At 35.7% G+C, this 24,203-nt stretch overlaps 1 protein-coding gene across 1 annotated transcript; it reads left to right on the top strand.

Moving 5' to 3' along the window:
- The first annotated feature begins 10,650 nt into the window (after nucleotides 1-10,650).
- Nucleotides 10,651-13,979, top strand: LOC149579840 (uncharacterized). Its single transcript, XM_089802601.1, has 7 exons — nucleotides 10,651-10,916; nucleotides 11,112-11,574; nucleotides 11,848-11,985; nucleotides 12,098-12,153; nucleotides 12,407-12,473; nucleotides 13,203-13,304; nucleotides 13,482-13,979. The coding sequence occupies exons 1-7, from the start codon at nucleotides 10,651-10,653 to the stop codon at nucleotides 13,977-13,979; spliced, it is 1,590 nt and encodes a 529-aa protein (XP_089658727.1).
- The last annotated feature ends 10,224 nt before the right edge of the window (nucleotides 13,980-24,203 follow it).

The raw sequence follows: 24,203 nt of genomic DNA on the forward strand, positions 1-24,203 counted from the left end.
GACCACTAGTGTCCTCATTAAACTTTTGGATTGCCTTAACTAATTGCAATAAAATAGGTTGAGAAGTATCAACCTCAATACTGATTGCCTCAAACAATATGTTCTTGGCATCATCTATAATTTTATATTCTCTATCTCTCTCTTCTCTCAATTTCTTCTACTTTTCCTTCTTTTTGAGGAGTTCACTCACTATATGCATTTGATCTACAGTGAGATTATCAAAGTCCCATTTGGGAATTTCTATTTTCTCATCTAGGTCTATATCCTCTTCTATCTCCTTTCCTCTACTCAAAAAACTTGTACTCAGTTGACCCTTAGGTTCAACTATCCTTGTACTTAATGCCTTTGTATCTGGGATGGAAACAATTATAGATATACTAGGACTTGTTGTGAAAATTAATATAGTACTAATTGATGGAATACTAATATAATGCTTGCTGAATCCAAAAATGAAGTAGACAAAACTGTAGTATCCATTACTGAAGTAGACAAAATTGTAGATCCAAAATTGAAGTACTTACTACTAAAGAGCTGAAAATTGTAGAAGCCACTATATTCATTGCTGATGAATGCAACTCGAGAGCTAAAGAAGACGGAGGCTAAAAATCGATAGATGAAGTGATAGTCACTTCTATCAATGATGTGTTGAGTTGTGTGAGGGTGAAGAGTGATTGGACATTTGAAGTATCTATGGTTTTCACAATCAAACTTGTTCAAGCTATCTCCAACCTCGATGTAGCTACTAGTTTGCTTAGAGAGTGAGGAAGTGAGGCAATGACTATAGCTGCTATCTTCATAAGGTCAGTCTCCTCATCATCTTCTTTGTCTTCCTTGGTAGCTTCTTCCTCTTTATCTTCTTCAATTTCCTCATTGTCAAAATGTGTGGGCTCAGTGTAAGTTTCTTCTTCCTCATCATCACTATCATCATCCTTAGCATCTATTGTGAAGTCACTTTGTTTATGCAAACGATAAACATTCTTCCACTTTATTGTGTCATTCTTAACCACATGCTCTATATCCTTTATCAAAATTAAACAAGTATTAAATCTAAGAGTCATTTTATCTTCATTTTTCTTTAAGGACTCTTTTACCTCAGCATCTTTCATGCTTAGTAGAAATTGCCTTAGGGTTTGTGCATAATTATCTTTTGCTATCTACATTGCAAAGTCCCATTTTGGCTTAATTTTCTCGAATAATTCATTAGATATTTGGGAGGCTATTTGATTTGGCAGATACTTCCATTTTCCCATTTTGGTTAACACTAGTTCTTCAACCTATTTCTTCTCTACCTCTAACCTAGTTTCATACTTCAAGGATTTGAAGTTAGTTATAGCTGCACCTTCTTCCATTTTTTTCAATTTTTATTAGAAGGTGGGAGGAGGTTTGCTAAAGACAATATCACTTCCTTTCTTCCTAGACCTCCTTGTTGTAAGAAAACTGAAGTGCGGAAACAGCTTCCTACACTAATCTCATAAGGAAAGTATGATGGAAATCCTATTAAAATCTTCTACACTTATAGATTCAATATCATGTAAACAACAATATTGCAGCCAACCATGCATATAGAAAATAGACAGAGAAAGGAACACATAACACAAGGAGTTTTCGGTGGGGAAAAACCTTTTGGTAAAACAACCCCACCCCTTCAGAACCTGCACAATCTATTATCTTCAACACGAGGTTACAATACACTTGCAATGCAAGTTCAACATCAACAATAGAAGACTCCAGTAGCTACTCGCAGTACCAGCAATATACCTTTTTTGCATCGCATCTCTTCACAACCCTAAAAATGCTTATAACATGTGCTTCACTTTAGGGCTACTCCCAAAAGGTAAACCGTATTAGGTTTTTACCATTCTTTGAGAAAATAGGAACCCCCCCACTATTGGGCTAGAGTGTACAGTACTCAAATATCTTAGTTGCCACATGTCTTCACCTATCATTGAATCTTCCTAACATAGCTCTTACATGTCATAGGAATCCATCATAACCATTTTAGTCATGATCTCCTTACACACAATTCAAGATGTTGACACATCAACATTATTTGCAAGAAATACATTTTACAAAACAAATAATAAGAATAGGAATTATACAAGGTTGAGACACCTTATTCCTAACACTTGTAAAGACCATAGTGGATGGCTTTAGTGGCTTGGTGATGATCACCTTGCCTTTCTTCTTCAAGGGTTCTTCTTCCTTTTTAAACTCATCCTTTACCTCTTCATCTATATCTTCTCATTTTCCCTCTGTTAACATTAGAGGTGTGCTTGATTTTAGTTTTGCTATCCTCCTCTTACTTTTGCTATCCTCCCTTTGTTAACCACTTGTGGGAGCTTTATTTCTAGCTCTATCCTTGCCTTTGGCTCATCATATGTTCCAAAGTGCAGTGCCTTTGGATCCATAGGTTCATTAATTAGAGCTTCAATAATGTCCTTTCCTTCATCAATATTCACCTCATAGGGAAGAGGTTTTACCCATACAATTTGGGGTTTTACTGCCTAGATGTAGACTCTATCATAATCAACCATAAAACATATATCATCTTTGTAATCTTCTACTAGCTTCTTAGGTATTCTGAATATGTTATTCATTTTTTCCTTGAAAACTTCAAAGTAGTTATGCATAATGCTAACAAAATTTTCTCCCATTTCTACAATGTATTCATTAATCTAGTATAGTATAGGCACATCTTTTCTCCAAACTACCATGCCTTTGGAAGGGAAGAATTTCTATCCATAGAAGAACAAACAATTCAACAAAGAGCCAAATTTGTAGGGGTTGTTCTTCGAAGTTTGAATACTTTCCATGTTTTTGTTGAATTGCTTCAACAATAGGTATGCCAAGTCAAAAGATAAATTGTTCTTCAAAACTTTGTAGGCTAAGTCTATAGCTTCACATGATACACTATTGAGGCAGCTCAAACTATATATATTGTGAGCTCTCACATGTATCACAAATTTCATTTTTACATCAACTACAGTACCGATTTTCATCCCTCTACCATCCCACTCAGCTAGGGTTTTCTTTTCTAGCACAGCTCGATGTAGGGTTTTGGTGATTTTTGCTTTAGTGAGCATGGGAAGGCCAATGATGCAATGAATCATTTTCTTGATGATTAAAACTAGTTGCTCAAGCCATAATTGACCATTTTGTACCCAACTTAGAATGTATCTAATCCATTTGATTTGAAAACCTTGGGGCATGTGAGGAATGTGGGTCAAACCTTTGTGTTCCAAATGTTTATGCTTGGGTTTGAGAACTCCATTAACACACAATTCTCCTAGGGAATCATCCATTTCTAGGGTTCCAATTTCTTGAATAGAAAATTTGAAATGAGTTTGAATATCATTAATAAGGAGTACCTTAGGTGGGATTTTTAATTGAGCTCCGCTTGGGTCAAGGGTTTTTGCGATTGCGAGCACAAGTTTGAATTCTAGTGCTTTCCACTCGACTCCTTGAACCAACATCTTAGACCCTTTCTTTTTGTTAGTTGTGTGTAGAGTCGCATCTTCTTTTTCTGAGGATGTCCTTCAAATCCTTACCTATCTTTTTTCGAAGCCTTTTCCTCACCATTTATGTGTTCACCATCCCTTGAAGTAGCTGGTCGAAGTCGCAAACTTCCACGGTTTTGATCCCTTCCTTTGAACCACTTTGAACCTTGGTTCAAAGTAGTTCAACCTAAGATTTTCATACTAACACTTTTTCTTTGGCAGGAAATATTCTTCATGCGGTGGCTTTCTTTGAAGCACTTTGAAGCACTTTGAACCTTAGTTCAAAGCAGTTCAAAGTAGTTCTTGATTGGAATGATCGGTGGTAATTTATTTTTGAAGTACGGTGTGCCGCCTTTTCACAATCAATTGAGGGTCTTGTCAGAATATCAAGAATCAAAATATTTTGCCCTTTTTCTGAGGAGGAAGTCATCATCATTAGAAGTGGGAGAATAGATCTTTGATTTGAGGAATGATCGGATATTGTACAAAATCAATCATTGTTAATTCATGTGAGAAGAGAAATCATTAAATGCAAAGCTCATGCAGTGATGCTTCGAACATGCCAAGCTTGGTGTGAGGTGATGTATCATCATGCCTATTAATTATCCAGTACTTTCGCATGTAAACCTCTCCTTTAATAAAACCCATTCAGTAGCTTTGTAAATTACTTTGCAAAAAGCTGATTTCAAAGCGAAGGAGCTGTTAAGGAAGATAGAAGAGGTTATTTGGTTTTCAGTGGAAAGCAGGTGAGATTTTAGAAATCTTTGTTTTGTTTTGCAAATCTGTTATTTTCAAAGGATTGTCTGCCAGAGGTTTTGCTTGTTTCGTTGAGAATGAAGTCAGTCTTGCACTCTTTTGGAAATTCTTCTAGCCTTGAATGTAAGAGACCAGTGATCTGTGATACAAACTTAGAAGGGGTAAATGTAGAGAAGCTGCAAACAAATTTTCTTGAGAATACTAAGGAGATTAAGGGATGCATGGAAGTGTTAACAAGTGGGTTAGTTGAAGCCACTACCTTTCCTCCTGCTTTCGTAAACCCTGAGCTTCTACAACTTTGCATTGACCATTATGATGTAAGGAGTAGAAGCATAGTAAGTGAGAATGGTAACACCATACTTTCCATCTCAAGAGAAACAATTTCATCTATTCTACAATTAACAGCAAATACCTTTTCCGCATTCTCACCCACTCAGGCTTTAGCTGAATACCAAGAAACCCCTAGCGTATTTTGAAACACCCTTGCCAGGAAATGGACCGAAGTTAACTATGGAGGTGGGTCTAGGTTGCCCAAGGTCATTACTAAGGATCACATGAAACCCCATATACATGACTTGGTTGTATTGTTGCACAGAGTGAAGGGTTCAATGATGTATATTTGTTTGAAGAGTGGATGTATAGGTACATTGAGATTATCTTAAAAGGCGAGAAATGGATGGATTGGGCAGAGATCATTGCCAATTCCTTAAGGAATCAACTCAAACGTGCCAAAGAATCTTGTGAGGATTTCTATGTGGCCTCGTATTTAACTTATTGTATTTCTTGTACATGTGATCTCACTACCCTTCCACATGGGGTATGGAATGAAGAGATAACTGTCTTCCAATATTGTCCTTTGTTGTAGAAAGAGAGTTTTAGAGGATTTCTGTAAGATGCATGATGTATTGTATGGAAGTGTTTATCTGACTTTGAAAAGCGTTCAGATGTCACTACTTTCTCCTAAATCTTAGAGGCTAGTTCAATAGTATTGGACTCACTGTATTCAATTTCCTAGGTTCACATATTTGAGAGTTGGAGGGTTTGAAGATGAACTTGTGAAGTTACCCTGATATGCCCTTGATTGTTTCATTTTAGCCAAGTTATGAAGACAACTTTTTTCTATCATCAAAGATAATCTTCCTTAGGAGAATTGGGAAATGGCTTTCCCTATCAAATTGGGCTCCTTAGTCTATACTAATATGAATAATGATTCCATCATCGGAAACAATTTGTTGGGATTCAATCTTGGTTTCTATCATAGTAGGAGAAACTTTGATAGTAAGGGATATGCAGCTCTAACCCTTGGCCTTGAAGTCAACCCTTCAGTTGCTCCTCATCTAGAAGATCTATGGAGAGATTGTGGAAATGAAGAAGAATTCTTGAAGAAAGACCATTCTAGATTAACCTTACAACAAATTGGTTCTTTCAGATTGAAGTTCAAAACACAAGGAATTATTGAAGATGGTTCATACCTAATTGAACCCAGTTGGGAGGAGTCAAATGAGGCAAAGTTCCTAGTAGTAGACTGGAGCAAAGAGGAAGAAGATGATATTAATTTGAGGGATAGATCTATATTAACCTATACAGATGATTGGTTACAGAGGAAAAGAAGAGGAAATATCAATGAGTCTTCTCCTAAGGTGATTTCTTCCTAGGGCCACTTCAATCTAACATTCCATTTTCTCATATTGTAGGTGATGCACTTATTCCAGATAAGAAAGTGAGTTCCCCTCCCCATTCGCAAGCTATGGCTCTTAGGACAAGATCTTAGTCCAAGTCCAAAGCCTCGAAGCAACCTAGTATTCAGAAGTAGAAAATGACATCTTAGGGGCAGGATTCAGACGATAAATTTGTTTCCCCTGATGGGGCAGATGGTGAGGTTCATTTCTTTGAAGCCCCGAAAGTAGATCAACCCAAGTTCTCAACTCCAACTAGAGACACTCAGGTGATGTCAACTAATCCTCCTGTTCCTTTGTGGTTGTCAAATTCAATCAACAAGAAGAAGAGTCTATAGCTAGTATCCACATTGATAAAGGACATAGTCACTAGATATGCGGCCAGAGGTTCTAAAAAAAAGAAAGTGAAAATGGATGCTTGTCTCACCAAAGACCCGATAATAAGAAAAATCATAACAGAGGTGGCCACTTATAAACAAAAGAAAGAGTCTGGGGAGATCAATGATGAACGGTTCAAAGTTACTTCTTTTGAACTAGGTGCTATTAATAGGAATATTGGCAACAATTTCTTCAATTTTTCTGCTGACCACATGCTCACACAATCAGAGAAAGATTCCAGAAAAAAGAAAGAATTGAAAGAAATGGTGGTGACAATGGTTGCATACATCGATTCGCTGATCAACCTAGGGGCTGCTCCCATAATCTAGATACCACAGCCTTTCGACCCAAACTCTATTGAGAGCCAGCAGTTGATGAAACAAATGCAGAGGGGAAAACTACTAATTGATGACATGACAAATTGGGTGAATAACATAGTAGACTAGGGAAATAAATTTATTTCTAAAGTTACTAGTGTCTACTCCAAAGGTGAAGTGCTGCCAGGGGAGACTCAAACCTTGATCCCAGTATGGGAAACAAAATTAGCATGTTGCCAAGCTGTGGTTCTCCAAGTATCAGAGGTTGAAAATTTTGGGGTTCTCAAATTCCTGAATGAAAATCCTATAAAAACCATGGACCCTTGCATGCTTTTTATTTTGAAAAATAATATGAACTGGAAGGAGTCCATCTACAAAGAAACCATCAAAGAAATACAAGGCATCAAAAATAAGATCACAAAAATGCACGAGGAACTGGTAAAAGACATGAAGATTGTCAATCCTACAGACATCTTACAACTTGATGATGAGAATATGGACACTGAAGTATTAACCTGGAGTTTCACTGGAGCAGTAGAACAGATCAGAGACAAAGAATTGCCAAAGGTTGATGATTTCACATCATTGGAAGGCATCGAATCCATGTTGCACCTTAATGAGAACTGATGCCACGTTAGAATTTGAAAGTGAAGGAGTATAGGTGGCAGAAAGATGCATGCAGAGCTCGATTGATGAGCTTGAAAAACCCATACTCCCATACCATGCTGGAATTCATGTCCACATTTTGAAGTTTGAAGCTAGTGCACCAAACTATCAGAGAGGAGGAGAAAACTAACGAAGATACCAAAAACTGAACCATCACCTATTGGCACTCTTTCTTTTTTATAACTAGTTTTTTAGTTTAATAACTATTTCTTGTATTAATCTGATAGGGCTAGGTTTTGATGGAGGCCCTTTGGACTTGAAAAACTATAAATGCTGGGGCATTGAACTATGTTTTTTTAGCAAATAGGGGATAGAAGATAGAAGTTAGATAGTAGCATTTTGATATAGATTTTTTCTGGATAACAGTGATTAGTGATAGTATATGAATATTTTGGCTTTCAAATTATTACTTTGTGGATGTGATTTGGTGATTCGAAAGTTTCAGATTGTTGTTAGTTGGCTGTAAGTTCTTTTAGTTTCTGTTCTTTATTAGTGATGCATGTTGAGATTTTAGCAAAAATTCATTCTTTGAAGTGGGTTTTCTTTTTCATATCAGTTGAATCTGTCCATCTTTAAGTAGTCTTTTGATAATTACCTCACTGTCCAGGAGTAGTTGAGAGACCCTTATGCACTTTCGGGAAAAAGTGTGAAAGTAATTTTCAATTTATTGTAAATTTGGTAAGGGAGCTATACCTTCAAAAAATTCAAAGAGGAAGTGTAAAGTAAAAATAATGCTCTCTCAACTGTAGTGAGCGATTCTGTTCTTTTATAATATTGGGTATAGAGTAAATTTGATAAACTATTTAAAAGGACAATCTGTTCACTAACAAATTTTTGGCAACTCTACTGGGGAGAGTCCCTTTTGAAAGAGCCTTAACCCTTAGATGTAATGTATAACAATGGTTCTTCCACATAACGAGGTCTTCCCTGTACTATAACCTAACCTTTGATTTGAAGATGCTCAAGAAGACATAATCTCAGACTTAGCTGTAACTGCTTGGTGAGTACACAGGAGTGGTCAAAAATACCAACAAGTATTAGCGGTTCTTGAAAGAGAAGAAGAAAGAGCTGAGTTGTTGAGAGGAGTGCTAAAAGTTCAAGAGGTGGTCGTTTTGGATAGATTGGCCCAGGAACCTGCAAGGCATTGAGCTTATAAGTAAACTAGAACTAGCTACTCGTAGATACACAAGAGGAGAAAGAGAAAAAGGAATTCTCGATGAAAACTTTGAGCCATTGAAGAACCTAAAATTCTTGCCAGACTTTAGCGATCCTAAAAAGAAGCAGATTAGATCTCAAAGTAGGCCTAACTCACCACCCAAACCATCTCCTTTCTCACCTTTAGTATAGTCTTTTCTTCCATTGAATACTCTTGTTCTAGCCTACATATCAATCCAACCCTTGCAAGTTATACCACCTAACATGGCTGCTAATCAACCTTGGGGGTAGAACATAGGACCATTAAATTTGGGTGTGAATCCTACAACACTTCCTAAAGGAGCTACTAAGGTTTTACCCAAGTTTAGTGGAGATGGAAAGGTTTCAACAGATGATCATTTGAGTGCTTTTCATTTTTCTTGTGCTGTTATAAGTGTCCCCATGTAGGAAGTTTCTGTAAGATTATTTGTGCGGACCTTGATTGATGCTGCTGCTGACTAGTTCAATCATTTGCCTCATCATTCCATTACTAGCTAGGATGATATGAAAAATTCCTTTGAAAGTAGATTCAAAACCCCTGAAAATGAATGTTCTCTATTCTCTCAACTCAGTCAAATGAAGAAAGATATGCATGAACCCATGAGAGAGTTTGTGGCTAAAGTTAATAGATTGGTCCAAAGAGTTCCTACAACATCTAGGCCGAGTGTAGAAAATCAAAAATCATTCTTTATTAATGTCGTTCCAGCGGATATAAGTTTTCATCTCATTAAAGATTCTTGTGCTGATTTAGACACTACTCAGAGGTTAGCTATTCAATTGCAAGATGCATTCATTAATGCTAGTAAGTGGAAAACAGATGTACATACCCCCGGGACTGCTTCATCTTCTACTCCCACAGACCTAGTTTTGCAGAAGTTGATGAATGATATATCAATGACGAAGAGATAGTAGAATAAAATCCATGACCTGTATCAAACCCCTTACTAGGACATTCACAGATGGCAACAGCCTCAAAATTTTGGTAAAACACCCCTATTAACTGCTCCTCAAACAAGACTACAAATTGAAGAAGTTCCTAAGGAAACAATGTGTTCTTTTCATATGACTTCAGACCATGATGAATGAGAATGTCCTGATTGGCTAAATTGTATTCAACTAGAAAAAAATGCCATTGCAGCAGGGCAAATGACTAAAAATGAAAATGTAGAAAGGGGAGAGTCTAGTTCTTATTTCCTTGAATATGAGTCTGATTCAAAAAGAGGGGGCAATGTTTATACAACACTTCAAGACCCTGCTTGCACAATAATGACTAGAGGCCAACGAAATTAGAAACCCTACCCAGGAACTACCCCAAATGTATCAAATTCTAAAGGTAAAGAACATATACATGCTGATACAAAAAAAACTTTAGAACCAAAGATCTTGTCCAGGACAGAAACGAAAGCTAGTACCTCAACTTTTGATATTGTTGAATTTTGCAAAACTTCTTCCATATCAATTTCTCCAGTTGAATATCTAAAACTTAATCCAAAGGAATTGGACAAGTTGGTTTAATATGTGAAGGGAGGTTCTGCCACTAATCCACATGTTACAGATGAGGTTTCTGAGAATTTAAAAGCTATTGACGAACCCATCTTTGTATCTGAGAGATACACAAAAAGGATTGAAGCCACTACTAATTCTATTTAGAAGGAAATAGAGGAGAAAAAGCCCAATCCATTTTATATATCATTGTTATTAAACAGTCAGAAGCTTAGTAATTACATCATTGATTCTAGAGCATCAGATAACATTATGCCCCAACCTATTGCAAAAGCCCTTGGTTTGGAGCTCACAAAAACCTTTGGATGTTGCTATGCTATGGATGGGAAGCAAGTACCCCTGGTTGGTCAGGTGAAAGATGTGTAGGCTGTTCTTTATGCTTGTCCTGAAAAAAGGGTAAACCTTACTATTCTAGTAGCTGATATCCCAGCTAGCTATGGAATGGTGCTCAGCAAAACTTTCTGCAAAGATATGGGTGGGGAAATTAAAATGGATTGATCAAAAGCATATATTCCTATGGGAAAGAAGAAAATAAAGCTAGAACCTAAGCCCAAGCATTAATATACTGTAATACCTTCTGATAACCCCAAAGCACAGATATTGTATGAAGAGTGTTAGTTTGGGAATTATATTATTTTACCTGAGGAGCCATGTAGAGAAGAGATGGAGCCATGCAGACAAGAGGTGGTAAGTTCTAAAGACACTTTATGGACCCTAGAATTCGATGTAAGTGGTTTGAATTCGAGCTCAGGTGCAGGTGTAGTTCTCATTTCACCTTCCGGGGAAGTTTTTACTTTTTCTTTTAAACTAGACTTCCATAATACCAATAACACTGCAGAATATGAATCATTGCTTCTAGGTTTGCAAGAAGCCAAAGCTAAAGGAATAAAGTGGCTAAAAGTGAAGGGTGATGTTGAACTCATTGTGAAGTAGGTGAGAAAGAAATTTTCAGTAAAAAATGATAGATTGAGGCATTATAGAAATTTAGTGTGGGATGAAATTGAGTCGTTTGAAGCATTTTCTATTGAATTCATTCCTCATGCTCAAAATACAAAAGCTGACTCTTTAGCTGTCTCAACATCATTATTGCTACCACATCTTGAATTCAAAAATGATACTTATAGGATTGAGATGATTTATAGACCTAGGGTTCCAGATAATGTTAATCATTGGCAAGTTTTTAATGATGATGCACAATTAAAAGAATTTATAGAATGCGCTGGTGATTTTGCTGAAATTTTATTTGAAGGATATGAACATTGTGGTAAACCAATTGGGGAAGAATCAATGGAAATAGGGGAAGTGATCCAACTCCCAGGAAATAGGATTCCTAAAGGTTTGGTTTCCTTGGAACATCTTTTTGGTAGGAAGGATGATAGCGCTCTAAAGAAATATGTTGGTTCTAATGAAAAGGAGGAAGAACATGACAAGATCAACATTGGAAGTGTAGGAAACCCTAAATTAATTTCTATAGGACGAACTTGTTCTGCAAGGGAGAAGGAGAAATTGTTTGAGCTTTTAATTCAATATCAAGATGTTTTTGCATGGGGTTACAGTGATTTGAAAAATTTCAAAAATGGTGAATTTGTATATCATATACCGTTGAAACCAAGGGCTACCACCTTCAGATAGAAGCTCAGGAATTACAACCCCAAAGTTTCAAAAGTTATTTTTAGAGAAGTGGAAAAGATGTCAAAGGCTCGTATAATTTATCTAATACATCATTCAACATGGGTGGCAAATATCATTCCTGTAAGGAAAAATAATGGAGAGATAAGGATTTGCATGGATTTTAGGAATCTGAACCAAGAAAGCCTTAAAGATAACTATGCACTTCCTACTATGGACCATGTCTTGCAGTCAGTTGTCGGATTTGAAGTAATGTCTATGCTTGATGGCTATTTAGGATATAATCAGATCAATGTCACATCAGAGGATCAACACAAGATAGCCTTCATTAATCCTTGGGCACCTTCACTTATAGCTGAATGCCTTTTGGTTTGATTAATGCTGGGGCCACTTTTCAGCGAGCTATGAACTCCTCTTTCAAGGACCTGCGAGATAGGATAATTGTTATATATCTTGATGATTTGACTGTCTATTCTAAAAGAAGGAATCATCATTTGAGGGATTTGGAAAAGGTGTTGGGAAGATGCAGACAGCACGGTATATCTTTGAATCCTAAAAAGTCTATGTTCTTCGTGGAAGAAGGTAAATTTCTTGGGCATATTGTTTCCAAAGAGGGTATAAAAATTGATCCAAAGAGGGTGAGAGCAATATAGAAGCTAGTTCTACCTACTAATAGAAGTGATTTGAAATCTTTCTTTGGTCAGATCAACTTCTTGAGAAGTTTTGTACCTGAATTCTTTGAGAAAGTGAGATACATGCTAGATATGATGAGCGAGAAATGTCCTTTCAGATGGCAAGAGGAGGGTAAAAAGGCTTTCGAAGATATCAAAATGGCCATTGCAAGTGCCCCAATGCTGGTGAGTCCTAACTTTGAAAAAGATTTCATTATTTATTGTTATGCTTCTGAACACTCTCTATCCAGTATTCTTACTCAGCAAAATGATGAAGGAAGTGAGGCTCTAATTGCCTTTATGAGTGTTCCTCTGAAGAAACACGAGTTAATTTATACTCCAATAGAAAAACATGCATTCTCTATAGTAAAGGCATTGAAACAATTTAGGTATTATATAATACATTCTCATTCTCTCGTGTATGTACCTAAAACCACAGTCAAAAGTATTTTAACTCAACAAGAAGTAGGAATGAATAAAAGGGCAGTCTAGGTGACTAAAGTCCAAGAATATGATCTGACTATCAAACCTACTTCTCTAGTAAGAGAGCACAATTTGTGCAAATCGATAGCTGAAAGTAAAGATTCATCCCTTGATAAATCTAAGGAAGCCCCTATAGTCTTATTGGTTAGCCTAACAAATTATTGGTTCTCAGACATTGCAAATTTTCTATCATATGGTGAATGTCCACTGAATATGAACCATAAAGAAAGACGGAATTTGAGGTTGAAAGTAGAAAAGTATGTAATTTCAAATAATGTTTTATATAAGAGAGGAATTGATGGGACCTTTTAAAGATGTGTGGACACAGAATAGCAAGGAAAATTGTTAAAAGCATATCATTCAGAGGCTTGTGGAGGACACTTTTCATCCACTGTTACTGCTTTTAAAATTCTCAGGAATTGTTTCTACTAGACGGGAATGTTCAAAGATGCTTATAAATTTGTGAAAAACTATGAAAAATGTCAGCCTTTTACTGGATGCCCTCAATTAACAGCATTTCCGCTCAGGCCTATGGTAATTGATGAACCTTTTCGATAATGGGGTATCGATTTTATTGGACCTATAAATCCTCCATCAAGTGCCGGACATATCTACATTTTAACAAAAATATATTATTTCACTAAATGGGTGGAGGTGATACCAACAAAGAAATCTAATTCTCAAGTTGTGTGCAAGTTCCTGATGGAGCAGATTTTTGTCAGATTTGGTGTATGTCAGAAAGTAGTTTGGGATGATGCCACTTATTTTTCATCGAAAGAGATATCCCTTTTCTGTTATGAGCATGGTGTATCATTGGCTCATTCATCAAATTACTTCTCACAGGGGAACGGGCAGGCAGAGTCTAGCAATAAAAATCTAGTAGCCATCATCAAAAAATTGGTGTCTGATAATTCCCGAGATTGGCACAAAAGACTCTATGAAGCATTATGGGTAGATTGGATTACACCAAAAAGAGCTATTGGGATGGCTCCCTTTGAATTAGTATATGGGATTGGGGCCCAGGTATCTTTACCTTTGGAGTTATCAGCTGCAAAATTGCAATCAGTCATTGAGGATCAATTCTTTAAGAATTCATTGGAAAAAAGAGTCATGTATCTGCACAAATTGAAAAATGAGAGATGCAAACTGGTTGATCATATCACAGAAAACCAAATGAATGTGAACCGTATCTTTGACAGAAGAGCTTGATTGAGAAATTTCCTTAAAAATGATGAAGTACTCCTGTGGGATAAGAGGAAAGAACCAAAAGGGGCACATGGAAAATTTGAGTCTCTTTGGAAAGGTCCATTCTTTATTTCAGAAATCATTGGTCCTAACACTTTTTGATTGAGATATCCAGATGGAACAAATCTTCCTTTTACATATAATGGGCAAGATTTGAAGTTGCTCAAGTTCTGAGTTTTGATGTCCCCTGCTATGTACATATCAATTTTGTTGTGTTTAGCCTTTCTTGTTCTTGTCATTTTCTTTACTATCTACTTAGTTTAGTTTTTGTCCTCTCTTTTTTGAGTTCTCTGTGTATTCCGCATACACAGTCCCCGGTCAGAGCCCCTGTTAGTTGTGTGTAGAGTCACCTTTTCTTTTTTTAAGGACCTCCTTCAAATCCTTACCTATCTTTTTTTGAAGCCTTTTCCTCACCATTTATGTGTTCACCATCCCTTGAAGTAGTTGGTTGAAGTCACAAGCTTCCACGGTTGTGATCCCTTCCTTTGAACCACTTTGAACCACTTTGAACCTTGGTTCAAAGTAGTTCAAAGTAGTTCAACCTAAGATTTGCATACTAATGCTTTTTCTTTGGCAGGAAATATTCTTCATGTGGCGGCTTTCTTTGAAGCACTTTGAACCACTTTGAACCTCAGTTCAAAGCAATTCAAAGTAGTTCTTGATTGGAATGATCGGTGGTAATTTATTTCTGAAGTACAGTGTGCCGCCTTTTCACAATCAATCAAACTCTGTTGAGAGCCAGCAACTGATGAAACAAATGCAGAGGGGAAAACTGCTATTTGATGCCAAGACAAACTGGGTGAATAACATAGTAGACTAGGGAAATAAATTTATTTCTAAAGTTACTAGTGTCTACTCCGAAGGTGAAGCACTACCAGGGGAGACTCAAACCTTGATCCCAGTATGGGAAATAGAATTAGCACGTTGCCAAGCTATGGTTCTCCAAGTCTCAGAGGTTGAAAATTTTGGGGTTCTCAAATTCCTGAATGAAAATCCTATAAAGACCGTGGACCCCTGCATGCTTTTTATTTTGAAAAGTAATATGAATTGGAAGGAGTGCATCAAAAATAAGATCATAGAAATGCACGAGGAACTGGTAAAGGACATGAAGATTGTCAATCCCACAGGCATCTTACAACTTGAAGATGGGAATATGGACACTAAAGTATTAACCAAGAGTTTCACCAGAGTAGTAGAACAAATCATAGACAAAGAATTGCGAAAGGCCGATGATTTCACCTCATTGGCAAGCATCAAATCCATGTTGCGCCTTAATGAGAACCTGATGCCATGTCAAAATCTGAAAGTGAAGGAGCATAGGTGGCAAAAAGATGCATGCAGAGCTCGGTTGATGAGCTTGAAAAACCCATACTCCCATGCCACACAGGAATTCATGTCCACGTTTCGGAGGTTGAAGCTAGTGCACCAAACTGTCGGAGAGGAGGAGAAAATCGATGAAGATATCGAAAACTGAACCATCGCCTGTTGGCACTCTTTCTTTTTGATAGCTATTTTCTAGTTTAATATCAGTTTCTTGTATTAATTTGATAGGGCTGGGTTTTGATGGAGGCCCTCAGGATTTGAAAAACTATAAATGCTGGGGCATTGAACTATGTTTTTTTTTAGCAAATAAGGGATAGAAGATAGAAGTTAGATAGTAGCATTTCGATATAAATTTTTTCTGATAATAGTGATCAGTGATAGTATATGAATGTTTTGGCTTTCAAAGACTTGGTGAATTGAAATTTGAATATACATATATGAAGAATTTTGAATTATGCTTTGAAACTTTGTGTTCAGAGTGTTGAATCATTATTACTTTGTGGATGTGATTTGGCGATTTGAATGTTCCAGATTGCTATTAGTTGGTTGTAAGTTCTTTTAGTTTATGTTCTTTGTTAGTGATGCATGTTGAGATTTTAGTGAAAATTCATTCTTTGAAGTGGGTTTTCTTTTTCATATTAGTTGAATCTGTCCATCTTTAAGTAGTCTTTTGATAATTACCTCACTACCCAGGAGTAGTTGAGAGACCCTTATGCACTTTTAGAAAAAGTGTGAAAGTAATTTTCAATTTATTGTAAATTTGGTAAGGGAGCTATACCTTAAGAAAATTCAAAGAGGAAGTGTAAAGTAAAAATAATGCTTTCTCAACTGTAGTGAGCGATTTTGTTCTTTTATAATATTGGGTATAGAGTAAATTTGATAAACTATTTAAAAGGACAATCTGGTCACTAACACTTTGCTTTGCTATTGTTACTACTAGATGCCATGATTACTTAGTAAATTATCAAAACCTTGAAAATCATGCTACAAATTCACTTGAAGTGGCTTGATCACACTGGAATTCGCTTCTTCGTAATAGCACTTAGATTTCACAGTGAAAAATGAATTCAATTTCTTGCCTTATGTTAAAACTTTGCCATTAATGCTTAGTACGAAGGTAGCTAGGTTGACATCATGCTTGATATTATGCTCGATAGGCTATCATCCACTATTGAATTGATTACTCAGTGAAGGCTCTGTGACTCGGTAATCATGTGTGACTTGTTATTCCTGACCTTGCTCGGTAGAGTCTATGACTTGAACTTACTCAGTAGAGAAGGTAACTCAGTGGTAACTGATACCTTTCTTCCTTAGTGATCCATTTATATCTTAAATATTGATTTGGATCTTTATCACCTTTTGATTGGAACTATTTTAATGTGATCTTGATAATGCAGTTGTAGTTCTCCTTTGGAAATCTAGTTGAAAATGGTGGGGTCATCCACTTCTTGAGTGACATTATCATCATTACTAGAACTAACTTCTTTGGTAGATTTAGGAATCCATTGTTGCCTCATCTGCCTTTGAATGTTATCTTCTTTTTCTTTCTTTTCATCTTTAAATCTACCTTTATTCATGCAATTCTTGGCTAGATGACCAAGTTTGGTACAAGTAAAACATCTTATGGTGGTATCTCTTTTCCTTGTGTGATGTTTAACACAATTCATGCCAATGTGTCCATATTCTCTATAGTAATGACATCTAAACCAAGTGTTGTAGTCCCAACTAAATATTGCTTTCATAATTTTCTCTATTGGATTGAATGACTTAGTTCTGCAATCTGATGCCTTGTGACCTTGTTTCTTGCATTTGTGACACTTGCCCTCAAATTTGGGTTTCTCTTTGCATTCATTAGCCTTGTGATAATGTTGACTAAAATTGTAGCATCTTCCATTAAATTTTTCTTTACCATTACTCCAAAATTTTGTTGATGTATGACCTAATTTACCACAATGATTGCAAGTAGGTCTTTGATTCCTTTGAGCACCTTGTTCAGAGGATTTGCCTTCTTCTTTGTATCCAATTCCTACTTTACCCTTTTGCCTATAGATATTTTTCTCATTCAATTGATTTAATTGATTCATGTCTTCTTCAGATTTCATCATTCTTTCATTAATATTCTTTTCAGTCTTTAGGTCATTTTTCAATCTTTCACTGACTTTATTTTCAGACCTTAGCTCATTTCTTATTCTTTCATTGATTTGTCTTTCCAAATTTAGATCATTTCTTAATCTTTCATTGATCTATCTTTGGCTCATGATTTCCTCATTTGCTAATACATAAGATCTGCATGTTGAAGCGATTGGTTCTAGATTTCATTGTTTCTTCCATCCATTTCTTCTTTCATCTTGTTCCTCTATTCTAGTATTTCACATAACCTTACTGATTGAATTTCTTGTTCTCTTTTCATCTTTCTTACTTCTTGCAAGGAACCATTCTTCTCTAGGAGTTCTTTAATTGCATCATTTGCTTCATCTGAACTGCTTGAAGGAAAAAAGTCTTCAATTCTTTCTTCAATGTACTAATGATCATTCATCAAATTTGCAAGTTCCTTCCTTCTTTTCAGGGATTGGGAAAGTTGTTATTTTGCTTTCTTGAGTTGTGCAAAGGCCATTTCTAGATCCAACTTTTCATTGTCGATCACCTAATCAAATTTGAATATGTCCATATCCTTGATCTTTGCTCAAGCTGTTAAACTTTCTCCTGAGAACCACAAATCTATGCTAGGTTACTAAGAGGGGAGGGGTGAATCAGTAACCTCTAAAACTTTATCAATTTTTTTCACTTTATAGCAATATACCAATTACCATTTACTAATCTAATTACATGCATGAGAAACTGAAAACATAAAACATTCACAACACTTGAACACAATAATTTGGTGACCCAAAACCCTTCCAAATAGAAAGTAAAACTGGAGTGGGGATGATACCCACAAAACTTCAATACTACAGCATAAAGTTGGCCTATTAAGGCTTACAATGATCACTTCTGATGATCTGCCCTATTAGGAGCAATTAGGATTGCTAGGTCCACCTTGTTGAAGGATTTACAAACACACATAAAGTATGCACTCGGTAAAGAGATTTTGAGAAAGATTGTTAAGTCTACCTTGTTAAAGGATTTAGTCTAATTAACCTATTAGAATGAAACAATTGATCTCTAACTTACAATTGAATTGTTGATAGAGATTCCTTGAAATACTGATCACCTTTTGTGATGGATATATCTCTATTGCTCCTTTTTCTATATGGTCTTCAATATATACTTTATATATTGCTTGATTACATTCACATTCTTACACTTGTGTTCATGAATTACATATTCTCACACATTGGATATGATACAATACATTACGTATATACCAATACAATTTACATAATAACAAAGTTGTCCATTATACAAGTTAACACCAATATTACAAAGTTGGCCAATATGAAGACACTTGGGTTCTGAAGACTAACTTGGTGAAGTTCTAATACTCGGTGTCCACTGTCATTACTCGACATCATCATGCATTCAGTAGAAGTAGAAGCTCAGTCCATACTAATCACCTCAAGGTAGTCTCGAACTTGGTCTGCACTGGGGACTCAGTAAATATTGTGTCACTTGGTATAAACTGAATTACTAGTTCAACATGACTTCACTTGGTAATCACTAACTTCACATATGGCTCGGTTAACACTAGCTTCACATCACATGATCTGCTAGCTCGGTAGAAATTGCAAATCTTAGTAACCACTAGAGTGCTTGGGTTGAACTGCTACACTTCACACTGCCTGATTCTACCTGGACTGAACTATTGCACTTCACACTAACTGAATTCCCTTGGTAACCATTAGAATGCTCAGTGGCCACTAGAATCAGTCCAGAAGACTTGATAGCAACTATAGAGCTTGATGGCTACTGAATTACATGTCAAACATTTTAGATTGTTCAATGAGCTCAGTAGCCATACAAAATCTAAATAAGTGTGTGTCACTAATAACAAACTTGACTGATATGTCAAAAACTGTCACTAGATGCATACTTTATCTTCCTCTTCTTCTTCTTCTACTTCACCTCAAAATCCTTCATAACAATTTTTCTTTGAAAGTTGATTCAATACATTCTGGTTTGTAGTTGTCAAAATTATATAACTCAAAAGCAGTAAGTCTTCCTACCAAGCCTTCAAGAGTTAGATCATTTCGTAGTATACATCATAACTCTTGGATTGCAGACACTCTAATGACATACATAGGAAATAGTGCTCTCAAGACTTTACTTAGCATAGCATCATCATCTATTTTAGTAGTAGCACCTTTTATTGCACCAAAAACTTATTTTATTCTAGAAACATATTGAGCAATATTTTCACCATCTTCTATTCTCATATCATCAAACTTACCTCTAAGGCTCTCTAACTTGGCTCTTTGAACATTTTTCTCTCCTCCATGGATAGGGTCTCGGGCATCCCACATCTGCTTTGCACTTTTAAAGCCTTTGATATCATCAAACTCAACATAGCTTAGGGCAGAGGCAATCTCCAACATCGCTTGATTGTGTTCATTATTTTTTTTCAAATCTTCAATAGTTAAGGCTCCTACTGGATCAACGTATTCTACTAAGATTCAATATTGTGCATAATCTCCAAGTCCTCCAAGGTGTAGCTTCATCAAGCTTTGCCATGCAGAGCAGTTATCTCTATTGAGCTTGTACCTTACTTTTTGACATCTTGATCTTTGTGCTTCTAGTACCTTAAAACTAATCCTCTTAAGCAGATGGCTTTGATACCAATTGTTGGAATTTTTTTAGAATGAGTGAAAGGGGTGGGGCATGAATTAGTTATTCAAGGTCTAGATGTAAAAATAAAACTTTTCACAACTCAGTAAACCCATAAAACATTCTCAACCATACATGCATTCATTGTGTGATAACCAAAACTGAAATGTCATTGTTAATTCAACATGCAAAAATGTAAAATATAAAACACAACATATCCATCAGCACTCTTAACATAATGATTTAATGTGGAAACCCAATTTGGGAAAAGCCACCAGTAACATGCTACTTCTTTTTCAGTCTTTTGAAGTGATTTCCTATTAAAGGTTACAACACACACTATTAAACATGACCTAGTTAAGGGATTTTAATCACCTCATTAAAAGTGAGCCTTATTAGAGGACTTTAGGCCATTCACTTGGAATGACACCTTGTTAAAGGATTTCCCAATGACTGTTAAGTCAACCTTACTCCAAAGGATTTACGCTACATTGATATAATTGTTAGAAAGTAAGAGTAGAGCTATGATATAATACAACTTACAACCTTACTTGCATATTATAGATCACTATTCAATCCTCAACTCCACTTGGCTTCCAATCTTTGTAGCTCTGATAGATTGTTCACCCTTCAAGCATCTATCCTCTTTAAGTCTTCTTGCTCAATTCACCATTGTAAACTTCTTCACTTGGGCCACTTGATGAAGCAAACGCCTTTCCTTCTCCTTGTAAGATTTTCACATCAAAACTCTCTTACCTATTTGCTTCATGACCAGACATCCCTACATATAGGAAATTATAATTCTTGGAAATTAGAACTCTTTTCTTGCTCATTATCCATCACCAAAATTAGGGTTTTTGATGGATTATTTAGGATATAATGTATCTACCCCATATCTTGTCTTTTCTAGAAACTTGTCGTAGAATCCATTTGAATTTACCTCAAAAATGGTTTACATAAGATTCTATGCCAACAGCTCATCAATCTTATCTCCCTCCTGATTCACAAGTTCCAAGAAAACAAACTTGTCAACTTTTATTTGGTGAATCTTCAATCTTTGTCATAATTTAGTAGCTTGGCATTATCAATTTACTGATGCTCGGCACAAACTGTGTTACTCAACATCTATTGTAAAATCACTTGGCATCAATTGGATTTTAGTGGTGCTCAACATCAACTGAAAATTACTAGGCATCAACTAGCTTTCTTGGCACCTACTAACTTGCTCGGCATCCACTAGAATTTTCTTTCACTTGGCTCCAATTGACTTTTTGATCAGCTTGCACTAACTTTTCTTGGCACCTACTATCAACTTGGTCAAGCTTGGCAAATGAACTTTGTTGAACCTTATTCTTCTAATCTTTCTAAGTGAAGCTAGTCATTTTGTAACCTCAAGTAGATCATCAATACATTATGTTATCACTGTCTTAATTGATTCTTGCGCTTCAATACATAATCATAACTCAACCTTTCCTCTAGGTACTTTTGTTACATCTTGTTGATCAAATCCTCCTCATAAATCAACTAAGTGATAGTGCTTGAAACATATAATCAATTGTCTTACTAGCTTTTAGTAGGTTTGACATTAGTGACAAAATAATGATTGAAACACATACTCTTCTTCTTTCTACTCAAATGATCTTTTTAATCATATATCAACAATCTCCCTCTTTGGCATTGATGGCAAACCAAACTGATCAACCAGTCAAACAAATGATGAATATCTTGTTCCACCAAACTAGTTAGGTTAAAATAGTATGGCAATACCAAAAAGAACACTTGGGATTAAAACATCTCCCTCTATCAACCTTTCTCCCTCTATTATCAATTCTCTTCTACTTAGGTTTAAAAATATAACATTCTCTTCTTTCATGGATCAACAAAATATCTCCGTCTTTTTGTTCTAATCATTCCTTTGATTGCTTTCTAATTTCTCCCTCTTTCTTTCTTACCAAACTAATCTGTAATTACTTTCTCCCTCTGATCATTTCCCTTGATCAGTTTAATGTACTTTCTCCATCTTTGACAACAATGCCAAAGACATATACTTAACACTTGACATCTTTGTTGTATTTTTAATTTCAACTCTATAATTACTTTAGGTAGTTCATAAAGAAAAATCCTCTACATCAATTTGTATGAAATGAATGTCAGCTTGTTTGATGTAGGGTACTCCCTCTGTCTTTTACATAGCCCTTGATGGGGGTATCACCCCTAGTTTACCTCTCGGATACTCATAAGCATTCTTAGGTAATGCTTTTGTGAAGATATCATCAATTTTCTCCTTTGTAATGATATATTCCATCTTTACCTCTTTTTCTTGAACCATCTCCCTTATATAATGATACTTTATTGCATTGTGCTTTTACTTTGTATGCATTACAAGATTCTTTGATATATTGATAGCACTTGTATTATCACAATAAAGTGTCACGGGTTTAGTGACCTCTTCCTTCATTCCCTTAAGTAGCTATTTGATCTATACAATGTTTGTGTAATTAATAGTAACAAAAACATACTTTGCTTCAACAGTAGATTGGGAAGTACAACTCTACTTGTTGCTAGTCCAAGTAACAAGTCTTCTACCTAAGAAGAATGCTCCTCCACTAGTGCTCTTTTTATCGTCAATATTTCCAGCCCAATCATCATTAGTTTAGGCATTCAGTTTAAATTTTTCATTCTTCGTATAATAAAAAACCATACTCTTATGTTCCTTTCAAGTATCTCATTATTCTTTTCATAACCATCAAGTGATTCTCTCTAGGGTTAGTGAAAAATCTTGAAACTATCCTCACAACTGATGTAATATTGCAATTTTCCAATCATGGATCTATATAATGTTTCATAGACCTCAGTTAATTCATCATTCTATGATAGCCTAAGTTTTGTCACCATAGGTGTACTTACTGGTTTTGAATCCTCAAGTCCAAATGTCTTCAATATCTCTTTGACATATTTTGACTCAGTGATATATACAACATATTTGATTTGATAGACTTGTAATCCCACAAAGAATTTGATCTCACTAAACATTAACATTTCAAACTCTTGTTTCATTTTATTTTCAAAATATTTACACAAAGCATCTTGTCCTCCAAATGTGATGTCATCAACAAATATTTTAGATAACATTATACCTTTTTGTTTATCTATCTTCATGTACAAATTATTTTTATCATCTATCCTTTCAAATCCAATCTTAACAAATTAAGTATGAAGTCTCTCATACCATGCTCTTAGTGCTTGTTTCAATCCATATAGGGCTTTGTGCAGTCTACATACCATGTTATTATTATTTTTATCCACCAAACCTTTTTGTTATTCTACATAGAACTCTTCTTCTAATATGCCATTTAGAAATGTAGACTTGACATCCATATGATAAACTTTGAAACCTTTGTATGCAGCATAAGCAAGCAGAATTCTTACTCCTTCCATTCTTGGCACAGGGGAAAATGTTTCACCATAGTCAATTCCTTCTTCTTGTGCATATCCTTTGCAAACTAATCTTTCTTAGTTTCTTGTCACTTTACCATTCTCATCTAACTTATTTCTGAATACCCATTTTGTACCAATCACATTCTTTTCTTATGCTCTAGGAACTACACTCCAAGTTTTGTTCTTTTCTATCTACTCAATTTCTTCTTCCATAGCCTTGTACAAGTCATCATCTTCTAATTCATCTCTCACTATCTTAAGTTCCTTCATGCTTAATAGACGTGATTCACCTCTCAATCTATTTCTTGTCATTGGGCTTGCATCTTTGTCTCCAATGATTTGATCTACAAGATGGTGTCTTTTGACATATTTGGATAGTCTAGGCTCAGTTCTTGTGGCTGCATTCTATCTATCAGCTTTAGTATCACTATGTGCATCTTTTTCAAGTGTCTCAGCATCTCTTTCATGTGTGCTAATCTCAAAGTCACATTGTGCATTCTCCTCATTCTGCAACTTGGCATCTAAATGCAACTCGACATTCACATGATGTGACTTGGTAGTTGTTGAGACTTGCTATTGGTTTGCTATAGGATTTGTAGCATCTTCTTTTGTAGGAATTCCTTCATAATAGTATACAAATGATCTATATGCTTCTAGTTCTTTTGT

The sequence above is a fragment of the Cupressus sempervirens genome, chromosome 1 (genome assembly GCF_028749045.1).
Source record: "Cupressus sempervirens isolate cs-2001-9-10 chromosome 1, ASM2874904v1, whole genome shotgun sequence".
In the NCBI taxonomy this organism is placed as follows: Eukaryota; Viridiplantae; Streptophyta; class Pinopsida; order Cupressales; family Cupressaceae; genus Cupressus; species Cupressus sempervirens.

Excerpts from the sequence above, each read along its gene's own strand:
- LOC149579840 (XM_089802601.1), top strand. The coding sequence starts at position 10,651 with ATGGAGCCATGCAGACAAGAGGTGGTAAGTTCTAAAGACACTTTATGG. Across the intron at positions 10,917-11,111 it reads GATGTTGAACTCATTGTGAA|GATTGAGATGATTTATAGAC; the intron begins GTAGGTGAGAAA and ends TGATACTTATAG. Across the intron at positions 12,474-13,202 it reads TTGCAAGTGCCCCAATGCTG|ACGGGAATGTTCAAAGATGC; the intron begins GTGAGTCCTAAC and ends TGTTTCTACTAG.